Source organism: Astatotilapia calliptera, chromosome 5 (genome assembly GCF_900246225.1).
Source record: "Astatotilapia calliptera chromosome 5, fAstCal1.2, whole genome shotgun sequence".
NCBI lineage: Eukaryota > Metazoa > Chordata > Actinopteri > Cichliformes > Cichlidae > Astatotilapia > Astatotilapia calliptera.
Window position 1 is genome coordinate 5,435,830 of NC_039306.1, and position 13,473 is coordinate 5,449,302.

The following is a 13,473-nucleotide window of genomic DNA, read 5'->3' on the forward strand; positions in this document are numbered from 1 at the left end:
AGTAAGGCCAGAAATCAGTCCTACGGGGCTCAGCTCATTTTGATTTAATGTTAGAAAGTATCTCTGCTGCCATCCTGTGAGCATCTCTGAGACTGACCGAATTATTAGCTGCATATTCTTTAGAATGAGTTTGTTTTTGACCTTAAAAACAGCAGTTTGACAAAACTATGCCAACTCCAGGGTCACTCACATGTGCTGTTTATCCTGCTCAGAAGCTGGTATAATATTGGTTTAACTGGCTTTCAAGATAAACACATTTAATGTAAGAAAAAAAAACATGTTTAAGGTGGAAATCACTGAAAACATTAAGTGGATTAAGTTATTTTATTTTTCTAAACATTTGAGAAGATATGAGTTGTGCTTAGTGTCTCATGAACAGCACACAAATATTTCAAGTCATCAGTGAAATCACATCTTTTCAGAGACATTTAGAGAAGACACAGAGGGCTACAAATATGTCAAAAAGAAAGTAAAAAATAAAAAATCAACTAAAATTTTTAAGGTAAGACAGAATACCTGAAAAAACAAATAATTTTTTAGCTCTGGGTATTTTATCTACACTTAAAATATTTTCAAATATTCAGCGGATTTCGTTTTAGTTTTAGTTTTATAATGCCGAACCGAACACGAATACGTTACGTCCTGTAATTGTCCAGGTCGAGTGGTGCTCAACCTTCATGGCATTCAATACCCAAACATTCATGATGAACATGCACAGTATTATTTTCCATTTCAGTGTCCTGCTCAACCTTCAACGTGAGTGGCAGCAGCACAGTGGGCATAAAGCGTCAGTGTGCTATCAAATTCACACAAGCACTTAACCACAATTTATTTTTTAATATGAATTTTGTAGGTTGTTTGTCAGGATAAGCCCGGCAATATTCTCTGTTTCTGTTCCATAAGATGGCAACAATGTAACAATGAATTTAACCTAGCTCAGTAATTCTCAAAGTCTGGGCTGCAGCCCACTTGTACCCACAGTAGGTACTACAGGTGTTCTGTGAGAGGTATTTTATAATAAATAAAGTTTAACCTTATTTTTTAGTTACAAAAAATTAAGATTTTTTTATGATGGCTATTTAAATGTAAACATCCTATCAATTCATGCCATGTATGTGACCTAATTTGATCTGTAAAGTTTCCCCAATGTTGCCAATGGCAGGAAAAAAGGTGAAATGCAGTGATTTAAAACCGGCAAATCAAGAGACGATCAAAGTGAATCTGTGCAAACACAACGATTTCCAATCTTAAGTTGTGAAAAAAAAATTGAAAATAATTTTTGATATTTGAAATTAAATTGTGGTGTTATTAAGATCGGAAATTGCTACAGTGACACCAGGAAAGAGTGCTTGGAGAGCATGACACCAAAGATATTGTGAGAGTGTGCAGTTGACTTGGAATCTTGCTTCCTTCAAAATGGCTTTTTCAAAGATGGGGACCAGGTCTGCAACCCCAGTTGCTGTCTTCAGTTTGCTGTCAGTTTGTGACAGAAGGGGCTCCAGTTGGCAAATTGTGAATCTGTTGCTGTCTGTTGCAAATCTGTTGCTATCTACATACACAGAAATTTACACTCAACAGAAATTTAAATGAACTACTTACATTCAGAGTCCAGTTACAACCTCATAGACTCAAAACAGAAATTTCTCCACAAATAGCGATGTGATGGTTGCTGCAAGACAGCGAAATGATATAGATGCAGCTTTGCTTTTATTTAGGAATACAAGCAGTTGGCAACAATTTGTGTTAAAATCAACTGCAAAGAGATGAGGCACAGATGAGTCCTGCACAGACTGACTCAGATTGATTGCTACTTGTTGGCAATCTGTCTACATTTATAAATTAGACGGCAATTATTTGCAAGCTTTAACCAGTCTGTCTGAGAGTGACTGGAGTCAGTTTGAGTCAGACTGTTTGGACACAGGCTGCCACGGAGCAGGTAACCTACAAAATCACCTTAGGATCAAAATTGGGCACCCAGTTAGTTTTTGAAACTACCTGCAATCGGTTGCTGAATGCAACAGTTTTACTGTAGTGTGACTGAGCCATAAACGATACTTCATTCTGGGACACTGTCGATACAATCATGTTATTCAGTATCCTGGCCTTACTAACACTTGCTGTTGTACTGAAACCAAATGTTGTAGTATTTCCCCTCCCAAAATATGCAATGTTATATACCTTTTATTATTATCACTGTTTCACTGCATGGCTTGTTTCTTCTTTACATTAACATGTCAGAACCCTCATGTACATTGTCCTTCTGCTGTACAAACTACTGCAACACATATATTAATCTGCAGGAGAAAATTATTTAAAACAAGTTATTTTCCTGTGTTTTTGTAACACAAACAGTTAAGACTAGGATGAATGAATTTCAGCTAATCAAGTGGTTGGTTTTGGTCTTTTCATGGGATGTACTGTAACCTCATCCTTCAACATTAAATTACACATTTGCTTTATAGTAATTCTCCGGTCAGCTCAAGGCTGAGAACCACTGCTCTGTTTCAATGCAGTACGACGACCGTCAGCCTTCAGTCCACATTCAGTGGGATTTTTCAAATACAACTAAAATCACAGTTTGGTTTGAGGAATCAACATAATGTATCGATACAATTATCCAACGAAAACAAAGAAACGCTGTTTCCAGTCTGCAACAAATGAAATACACATTTCAGGGATGATATTAGCAGCATCAGGCATGGCGACTTTAAACTAAAACAGTTTATGTTTCTCAAAATACTATAGACAATCACATAACACAAACATGACCAATCAGATTCAACAGCTTTGTTCTTCAGTATTTAATCCAACAAATCTTCTTTTTCACTGTGAATTCACGTCAAATTTACTGTGAATTTGTGATGGTCAACAGGGTTTGTTGATGTTTCTGCCAGTTGCACAATATCATCAGTTATTTTCCACCATCTCCACTGCTGTAGGAAACGTTTAGAAATGCAGCAGCTCTCATCGTATCTACAGTACATACACGACATGACACGAGCGTGATTCTCAGGTCACATATCTACAGTCCTCTACCTCAATAATGTCTCCATAACTGGTGAGTCCTCTGGAGTACACCTCTCTTCTCACTGACCCTGTATTAGGGAACACGGTACGTCCATGAATGTAGTGTTACCTGCTTCCTCCTCCTCTGCTTTTCTTCCCCCTGGTGGGGTGAGTTACATCTTTCAGCCACACAGTCACAGAGCCGAGACTTTGATGATGTTGGCGCCAGCTGAGCTTGTTGTGGTCTGAATGCTCAAGGGTGGTGGGTGACTTGGAGGTTGGGGCGGCCTCCGCTGTGGGGGCCCGTGGAACCCGTCTCCATCAGGGGTTAAAGCAGGGGGTGTTGGGAGGCTGATGATGGCTGTGGTGATCTGGCCACTTTTGCAGTTGATCCTGCTGCTCTCGTCAGTTTTAAGGTTGAGGTTGGAGCGGCTGTTAAGTATAATTAAATGTGGTTAATGTCTAGTACAAACAGTAGTAATTGCATATGTAATTACATATGATTTTTAAGCAAAACATGTTCTGTAATTTCTATAATGTTTTTGTAAATTTGGGCAGGAAATGAAGATTCTGGAGAAATTTATATACCAAAGTTTTATCAGTTAACTGCACTCACAGTCAGCTTTATTATTTATGCCTAAACAAATCTTTAAAACAACACTTTATGACTTTATGGACAGAAGTACTGGGCCACCTACACATTACACCTACAGGAGCTTTTATGACATCCCATTATAAATTCATAGGCATTAAAATGGAAATGGTCTCCCCTCTGCAGCAATAATGGCTTCTACTCTTCTGTGATGACTTTCTACAAGATTTTGAAGTGTGTCTGGGAATTCTTGCCAATTCAACCGGGAGAACATTTGTGAGGTCAGACACTGATGAGGGGTATGACTCACAATCTCCACTCTTGTTCATCCCAAAAGTGTTTAATGGGCTCTGTGTGGGTCACTCAAGGTCTTCAGCACTATCAGCTGATCATAATGTTATGGCCCATGCTTTGCGCACTGGGATACAGTCATGCTGGAAGAGAAAAGGGTCTTCCCCAAACTGATTTTTTCAACACTGAAGCATAGATCAGTCCAAACCAGACCAGACCAATCCTAAAAATAAACAACCCTATAAGGTAAAATTCGGTGGAGGAGGGGTCCGGCATTTGCCAAACCAAGACTAATCCGTCATTCTGCCTGGAACTCCACAGAACATATTTCCACTGCTCCAGAATCCAGGGGCAGTGGACTTTACACCATTCCAGCAGACGCTTGGCATTGTGCTCGCATGCTGCTCTCCAGACGTGAAAACTCATTCCACGAAGCTCTCGTCAGACAGTTTCTATGCTATCCCAGAGGAGGTTTGGAACTCTGCAGTTATTCAGTCAGCAGAGCATTGGTAAGTTTTAAGCCCTGTGTGCCTCAGCACTTTGTAACTTTACTTGATCTGACACTTAGTAGCTGAATTGCCGTGGGTCCTAAATGCTTCCACTTTGCAATTTGCATACCACTTACAGTTTATCGTTGAATATTAGAAAGGAAGATATTTCAGACAGACTTGTTGCAACAATGGTATCCTAGTACTGTACCATGCTCAAATTAATTGAGCTCTTTAGAACGACACATTCTTTCACAAAGGTTTGTGAAGGCAGAAGTCTAAATGCTCGATTTTATACATCTGTAGCAATGGGACTGAAAACACCTGGAACCAGAGACCAAGAAGTGTGACCAAATACCTTTGTCCATATAGTGTATCTAGTGATGCATTTGAGAAGTAAAATATGAAACATGTGAGTCCTTAAAATACCTTTTATTTTGAGAGGAATTTGTGTAATAAAGCTGTACAAAACTAAAATGACATTTTTAAAAGTTAATGTACTCTGCTAGTTAAAAAGTATAACTAATTTCTCAAAGATATATTTTATTTAATTAGATTATTTAAATGCAGCTGGATTAATGTTGACAATTGCCTATTCAGATCCATCTATTAAATGTCTAGAGTCGAGTGAGGGACTTCAAAGTGTACCCCCAGAGATGTGTTTTGGAGTGAAAGATTAATGCTTGCACACATAAAACAGTTTCAATGGCCAAACACCAGGAGTTTGAAATTTTTGCCAAACCTCTGATGCTTGCCCCTGCATCTGTTTTTGTTTCACCTGGTGGTGTGGGACAGTGGGTCACCACACTGTATGTGGATGGCACTGAGCTCCTGCAGCGGGCCCTGGTGTGTTGAATGGGTGGTGGGCAGGCTGGTGTTAGGCAGAGGAACATTTCTCTTTCTCTTTCGACTACAACAGGTACGTGTGGAGCTGTCATGGCTGGATACAGAGGGACTGCGTGAGGGATAGGTCTGCAGAGCCGTTTCCAAACAGTTCTGCTCGTATATCTGCTCGTCCACAAACTCGTGAGCCTGGAGAGAAAAAGATGAATGAAAAAAAAACATGGGGATAGCAAAACAGGAGAGAGGAAAAACAGCAGTCTGTAAATAGGCTACACAACAGCGTTATAGGACTTGTTGCCCAGTTGTACTTCACTTATAATTTTACAAAAGGAACCACACCAAAACAAATACAATTTAAAGAAATTATAAAAAATAACCTTCATCTTATCATACAAAAATCATGCACCTGGCTGATTTCCTTTATTGGCTGCCTGGATAACACTGTCAGTGTTTAATACAGATCTTAGCCAACATCTTTTGCAACAGTAGCTTTAAAGACTTTACAGTGGATGCAGATTTGAGACAAACCTTTACATGACGATCTAAATCCTGTCCTGTCCTCAAACTGTAGTACGAACCAGTGTCTTCTGTGTCTTGTTGCACAGGTCTGCACAGGTTACCATAGCTAAACTTTAACACAAGTATACCACAGACCAGGTTTAAGTGAACTTAGGGGTAGTTATGTTTAACAGATACTGTGAATATTCCTTTAATATCATAATTTAAGTTCAAGAGTAGTTTCATCCTCATACAGAGACTAAAGGAATACATAAATGTCCAACATTATGATGTACAACTGTTAGCTTGAAGCCAGAAAGTTCTAATTCAAGCTCGACTGACTATCACAAGTATAAACTGACGTATTCTGTCTAATAGGGAACCTTAAATTTAATGTGATTCAGTACTGAAAGGAAACTCATTTAAATGTTGAATCTTTACTTCATTGTCATGCCTGAAAATCTGAACAACTGTGTACAAAAACTCAGTTTGAATAAATATAAAACAATATAGAAATGTGAAAAATAGTGACAACATCGCAAATCACAAGCGACAACACAGAGAAAATAATAAAAGAGAATATTCCTCTGTCCAAATACACACTGGTGTGCCGTCAGTGACGCCTCATCTGTGTGAACTGCATGACAAAACTGTGGTGGACAGTTCAGAAACCAGGTTCACTGCAGTGTAGCAGATTTGGCATCGTAATATGCCAAATGTAGTTGATGGTGCAGCTGAGTTGTAAAACCCCGCAAGTTCCAGTTTTTACAGACCCACTCTAAACCCCACACCCACAAAGTCCCATAACAACTGTCAACCTGGCGTGCAAACATTATGACATTTTTTTTAAAAATTATTTATTTTACCAAGAATGTGTTTTTTGCTTCCAGCTGAACTCAAACCACAGATTTGAGAGCAAAGAACACCTTACTGTGACAATGACAGACATTTTTGGCAATGCCCTAAACACCTTTTTTCATCTGTTTTGGGGGAAGTTGGCAGCTACATGCAAAGTCAGTGTGAAGAGCAAGCTTCTGATAAGGTAACATTTGGAAAATCTAAAAAAGTTTCATCGCTAGCTTCATTAATGTTAGCCAAGTTTTCAGCCATAGCTACACAGTGGACATGTATATTTATAACAGAGTGCACTTACTGTTGTTTTCTCCAGACAGTGCAGTAGGTGGTGGTGTTGGCTCTCTAACAGAGAGATGGACTTCTGGGTCAGCTTCTGCTCATCCTCTTCTGTACCCTGATTGTACACACACGCACACACACACACACACACACACACACACACACACACGCACACACACACGCACGCACGCACGCACACACACACACACACACACACACACACACACGCACGCATGCACGCACACACACACACAGTAGGTATTAGTAGGTATTATGAAATTATTCAGGAAGTTGCCCTTGGACATAAATCTCTAGACATAAAGACCCAGATGCTGAGATTGCTCTTTGATATTTACTCAATACTTAATACTTTGAAAATGAACTTTTAGTAATGAAGTAGTAATAAAAAGCCGGAGGTTCTGCTTCATGGCATTCAGTTTCATCTGAACTCTTTTTGTTCATGTTTGATGAGTTTCTCCTCATTTCAGTTATGAACAGGTAGACAACAGCTCCTGCCAATTGCTTTCAAATAATTTACTTGTTACATAGTGAACCACATTCCTGTTTGGAGTGAATTGATCCCTTATCTTTAGGTCTGCTTAGCAAGTGGTTTGTCCACTTTCTCCAATTTGTAATTTATTTCCTATTTTGTAGTTTTTTGTTTTTTTTTAAAAAAATCCACAAACAGCCTACTGTTTTTCTTTGATTTGTTTCCTTGTCTAAGCAAGCAGCAAAATAACTTCCAATTTCAGTTTATTGAGCAAACAACATGCAAATTATAAAACCGTGCTACTGCGAATCCTCTAACTTAATTGTCTAAGTAGGTACTGCTGAGTGTTATTTGATGCTGGAGGCAGCTAAACAGTTATTGATGTCAGAAGCTTCAGAAAGAAGAGAAATCGCAGAGTTTGAGGAAGGGAAAAAAAACCCACAGAAGCAGAAACTTATGGAACCCTTTGTTGGTATTTTTCCTGACAGGCTTAGTTTGAAATTCAGCCTTTAATATTCCTTTGTCTCAAAGTAACTGCAATTACCAAATAACATGAAAACTGAAAATGGTTAATTCTCTCCCCACACTGTTCATTGTTACTCAGAGGATTGGGGTAGGAGGCAAACCAGCCCATGGACTCTCATTTGGATTCCAGGAACATGAACAACACCGTCACGTGGGCACGTTTTCCGATCGCTGGATTTGTGCATTTATCCTCTGGCAGAGGACCTATACACACATAATATAGATACAGAGCGAGATTCAATGGTCTTTCATGTAAATAAAGAAGCTGACTTTGTGCAGTCAGTAAAAGGAAGCTGATCACGATAACCGTGCTGCTAATGAATGATTGGACAATAACTAAATGTGTTTTTTCCCAATGTATTTGTAATAAAAAACTCCCCCTGAAGCAGTGGTTCCCGTATTTTGTTATATTTTATTTTCAAACTCCATTGCATTTAGTATATTTAGTAAACAAATAAACAAATACAAGTAAACTGCAGTAAATTACAGGTAGCAATGAAATAAACTACTAACTGTTTTACGTCCACATCTACACGGGTATTTTTGAAAACGCAGCTGTTTCTACGCGTTTGGGCCTTTCGTCCACACATAAATGGTGTTTCGAATCACCGAAAACTGCGATTTTTTTAAAAACTCAGGCTACGCCCACGTGTACATGGGTATTTTTGAAAACGCAGATTTTTCTATGTGTTTGCACCTTTCGTCCACACTTTGGGAACCTCTGCCCTTAAGTATTCAGTGTTATTCATGTGATGTCCAAAACTACAACAGTAATAATGAGATGTGTATAATTATGTGAACATATCTTTTTGAGGGACTGAGTAAATGAAATAATCCAAAAATTAATTGTCTTGATTAAAGATGTATTCAGGGATGCAGGACTCTTTTTATAGGTTATTTTATTTAATATTAAATGATGTATCAATTAATTTTGTTACTTTGTAGCAACTCAATTTATTTATTTCAGATTCAAGAAGGTCTTCTACCATCTGGGCATTTTTCAATATCCTCAAAATGGATGTATGACCCAAATGTCAAGTTCCTGGAGATGTCATTAGAGGGCTGTGATTTGTCAGTCTGGCTATCCAACTAATGTTGTAACTGCACTATTCAATCACATATTACCATAAATAGGTGTTCAAATCAGTTAGAGAATGACATTAATGCACTTTATCCAATGTTAAGTTACTTCTGTATTCTGGAGCTGGCCTGGCCATTGCCTCAATGGAAGTGTGAAGGGTAATATCAGTTAGTTTGGCATTTAGCTGTGAGTCAGGTCCAGGATGCTGTGAGTTCAGGATATATAGAGTGCTATGTGCTGTGGCCTCAGTCACACAGGCCTAGACCAGCTGGTCACCATCTGGCAATCACCAGTCATGAGGATTAAATGTGTATTCCTTGAATATGCCTCACCTTTGTCACAAGGTGAAATAAGTCACAAAGAGGTTTACACTGAACACCTGCAAACACTTGCCAACTGCTCTCTCCAAGCGGTAGTGAAAACAGAGAGTTGTACCTCAAAGTAAAAGGCATAACTTGACTTTGAAGGCAAATTTTCTCCATTTTTGGTAATAGTTAGGTTATAATTGCAGACAAGATTTTCTATACAGAACACAACAGCAGTTGTCTCAAGGCACTTTAACCCCAACAATCAGACGACCACCTATGAGCAAGCACTTGGTGACAGCGGGAAGGAAAAACTCCCACTCCCAAAACTACCATAACTGTGGGCAGCCATGGCAAACTGCTAACGACCAAAGCCATCTGAAAGAGGTAATCGGTGCAGCATCGTCTTTGCAACCAATTTCACCAAGTGACTCATAATGACCTCCATGCACCCAGTTTTCCTGGTGAGTTGTGGATACCGGATCTCTAGGCCTTTGTGATTGAGGTCTAAGCTAGCTGTTGAGTTACTACAGCAGTGCCTCCCTTTAAAGTTGGGTCTGCTTGTTGTCACTGTTTGTGCAATTATGCATATGTTGAATATAAATAATACAATTGTGAAGCTTCCCACCTTTTTTCATTTCATTTGCTGAGTAACCAGTGAAATAATAAATATAGTTTTATTTAAGCTGATGTCCGAGTTGTTGCATACTTCTATAGCACATTGATCAAGATAGTACCTAAACTCAGATCTTATTCAAGATTCAAGATTCAAAGTGTTTATTGTCATGTATACAGAAGAAATAGCATTTCTCTGTGCAATGAAATTCTTCCTTTGGTGTCCATACACAAATGCCAAGTTAGGTAAGGGTTAAAGGAACAAGATAATAAAGATAAAAATAAGGATAAAAAGTGTGCTGATGTACAAATTGCAGTTGGGGTAGGTCAGCTGTTCAGGAGTTTTATAGCATATATTCTGGATGTATGCTGCTATTTGAAAAAAAAAAGCCATTGTTTCTTAATAACAATTAAAATAAATATCTTGTTATATTTATCTTGTTATGGTCCAGTGTTCCACGACCAGGACGAAAACCGCATTGTTCCTCCTGTATCCGAGGTTCGACTAACGGACGAACTCTCCTTTCCAACACCCTGGCATAGACTTTCCCAGGGAGGCTGAGGAGTGTGATCCCCCTGTAGTTGGAACACACCCTCCGGTCCCCCTTCTTAAAGATGGGGACCACCACCCCGGTCTGCCAGTCCACAGGTACTGCCCCTGATCTCCACGCAACATTGCAGAGGCGTGCCAACCAGGACAGCCCTACAACGTCCAGAGCCTTCAGGAACTCGGGGCGGACCTCATCAACACCAGGGTGAGGGCCTCCAGCTCGCACTGGAATGGTTCGCAGCCGAGTGTGAAGCAGCGGGAATGAGGATCAGCACCTCCAAATCTGAGGCCATGGTTCTCAGATTTGGAGGTGCTGGTTCTCAGGTTCTCAGGGTGGAGTGCCCACTCTGGGTCGGGGATGAGTTCCTGCCCCAAGTGGAGGAGTTCAAGTATCTCGGGGTCTTGTTCGCGAGTGATGGGAGAAGGGAGCCCGAGATCGACAGACGGATTATGGCTGCAGCTGCAGTAATGGTGAAGAGGGAGCTGAGTGTAAAAGCGAAGCTCTCAATTTACCGGTCGATCTACATCCCTACCCTCACCTATGGCCACGAGCTGTGGGTAGTGACCGAAAGAACGAGATCGCGGATACAAGCGGCAGAAATGAGCTTCCTCCGAAGGGTGGCTGGCCTCTCCCTTAGAGATAGGGTGAGAAGTTCGGCCATCCGGGAGGGGCTCAGAGTAGAGCCGCTGCTCCTCCACATCGAAAGGAGCCAGCTGAGGTGGTTCGGGCATCTGACAAGGATGCCCCCTGGGCGCCTCCTGGGTGAGGTGTCCCAGGCATGTCCCACCGGCAGGAGGCCCCGGGGCAGACCCAGGACACGCTGGAGAGATTATATCTCTCGGCTGGCCTGGGAACGCCTTGGTATTCCCCCGGATAAGCTGGAGGAGGTGGCTGGGGAGAGGGAGGTCTGGGCCTCTTTGCTTAGGCTGCTGCCCCCGCGACCCGGCCTCGGATAAAGCGGATGAAGATGGATGGATGGATAAATATCTTGTGTTTCACCTTTTTGAGCTGCCAGACAGATAATTCAGACTTATTTCAACAGACTTATTTATGTATCCTTACTTTCTGTAAAAGGAAAAAGTTATTTCTTTTTTTTTTTTTCTGAAATGGAGATGCTGTAAACCTTCAAAAATAAGTGGGTGACATAAGGTATAATACCTATGAAAAATTTGATTTGGTCTAAGCGCATTATCAAGACTAGGAACACTCAGCTCCTGGGGCGGAAAGTTGATCATTTTGGAAACCTGAAAGTGTACTAATGCATAGCTGATGGCATGGGCATGCAGGAAGTACAAATATATGTTTATATACATATTTCAAGGCTTGATGGCATCAAGTAAATGAGTGACCCACTCATTTATTTTATATATATTGTCCTAGTTCACTACAGCCTTCTTTTTTTGCGTTCTTGTATGTGCTGATTTTTGTATAAGTGAAGCTGGCTTTTATTGGTGTGTGGCTTCTTTCTTTGTTTCTTTAGTGCATGACGCACCATTCCTCTGTGATACTGTTTTGAGCAGTTTTTTTATAGATTTAAATGACTCCAGGAAAAAAGATCAGATAAGAGATAAAGCTGTAATGCCTTCGTATGCAAGATTACCATAAAACTCAACAGGATTATCAATACCCGTGATCTAAGTAACAAATAAAAAAAGCCAAGATGCAACCAGACCCCGAGTGAACTTCTAGTCTAACTAATGACTGTGACAGAATCAGTGATTTTTGTCATATATCTCCACTCACTCCTACCTCGGACCCACGCAGCGTCACCGACTGTCAGAATTGACACCATCGTAATTTGATGCATCAGGACTCTGGCAGCTTCATCACAGACACGAAAAGGAAAGGGGGGTGCTCAGTGCTCACAGATGGCATTTATATGATAATTCTAACCACTTGCAGACACCCATGAGCTTTCATACTGGACTCTATTAGGTCCAAATGGATTTTAGTAACCATCTGCAAGGAGGGGAGTGTGTCACTGAAAACACGAGCGATGGTCTAGATGGATGGGATTTAGGCAATTTGCTCACACTTTACCTAACACATTTTTCCACGGTGGTTATAATATATGTATATATATATATATATATATATATATATATATATATATATATATATATATATACAGTGGGGCAAAAAAGTATTTAGTCAGCCACCGATTGTGCAAGTTCCCCCACCTAAAATGATGACAGAGGTCAGTAATTTGCACCAGAGGTACACTTCAACTGTGAGAGACAGAATGTGAAAAAAAAATCCATGAATCCACATGGTAGGATTTGTAAAGAATTTATTCGTAAATCAGGGTGGAAAATAAGTATTTGGTCAATAACAAAAATACAACTCAATACTTTGTAACATAACCTTTGTTGGCAATAACAGAGGTCAAACGTTTACTATAGGTCTTTACCAGGTTTGCACACACAGTAGCTGGTATTTTGGCCCATTCCTCCATGCAGATCTTCTCGAGAGCAGTGATGTTTTGGGGCTGTCGCCGAGCAACACGGACTTTCAACTCCCGCCACAGATTTTCTATGGGGTTGAGGTCTGGAGACTGGCTAGGCCACTCCAGGACTTTCAAATGCTTCTTACGGAGCCACTCCTTTGTTGCCCGGGCGGTGTGTTTTGGATCATTGCCATGTTGGGAGACCCAGCCTCGTTTCATCTTCAAAGTTCTCACTGATGGAAGGAGGTTTTGGCTCAAAATCTCACGATACATGGCCCCATTCATTCTGTCCTTAACACGGATCAGTCGTCCTGTCCCCTTGGCAGAAAAACAGCCCCATAGCATGATGTTTCCACCCCCATGCTTCACAGTAGGTATGGTGTTCTTGGGATGCAACTCAGTATTCTTCTTCCTCCAAACATGACGAGTTGAGTTAATACCAAAAGGTTCTACTTTGGTTTCATCTGACCACATGACATTCTCCCAATCCTCTGCTGTATCATCCATGTGCTCTCTGGCAAACTTCAGACGGGCCTGGACATGCACTGGCTTCAGCAGCGGAACACGTCTGGCACTGCGGGATTTGATTCCCTGCCGTTGTAGTGTGT

At 40.6% G+C, this 13,473-nt stretch overlaps 1 protein-coding gene across 4 annotated transcripts in view; it reads right to left on the minus strand.

The window, feature by feature from the left end:
- Window positions 1–545: 545 nt before the first annotated feature.
- Window positions 546–13,473, minus strand: part of LOC113021953 (potassium voltage-gated channel subfamily D member 3-like) — a 98,315-nt gene continuing 85,387 nt past the window's right edge. For 3 of the 4 annotated variants that reach the window (XM_026166858.1, XM_026166857.1, XM_026166855.1), the window contains 3 exons: window positions 6,872–6,967; window positions 5,156–5,409; window positions 546–3,438 (listed from right to left, as the gene is read on the minus strand). In XM_026166858.1, coding sequence (XP_026022643.1) covers window positions 3,201–3,438; window positions 5,156–5,409; window positions 6,872–6,967 — 588 coding nt within the window. In that variant the 3' untranslated portion in view covers window positions 546–3,200. Of the gene's footprint in view, window positions 3,439–5,155; window positions 5,410–5,748; window positions 5,851–6,871; window positions 6,968–13,473 lie in introns of all 4 variants that reach the window. The other variant, XM_026166854.1, reaches the window with a different exon arrangement.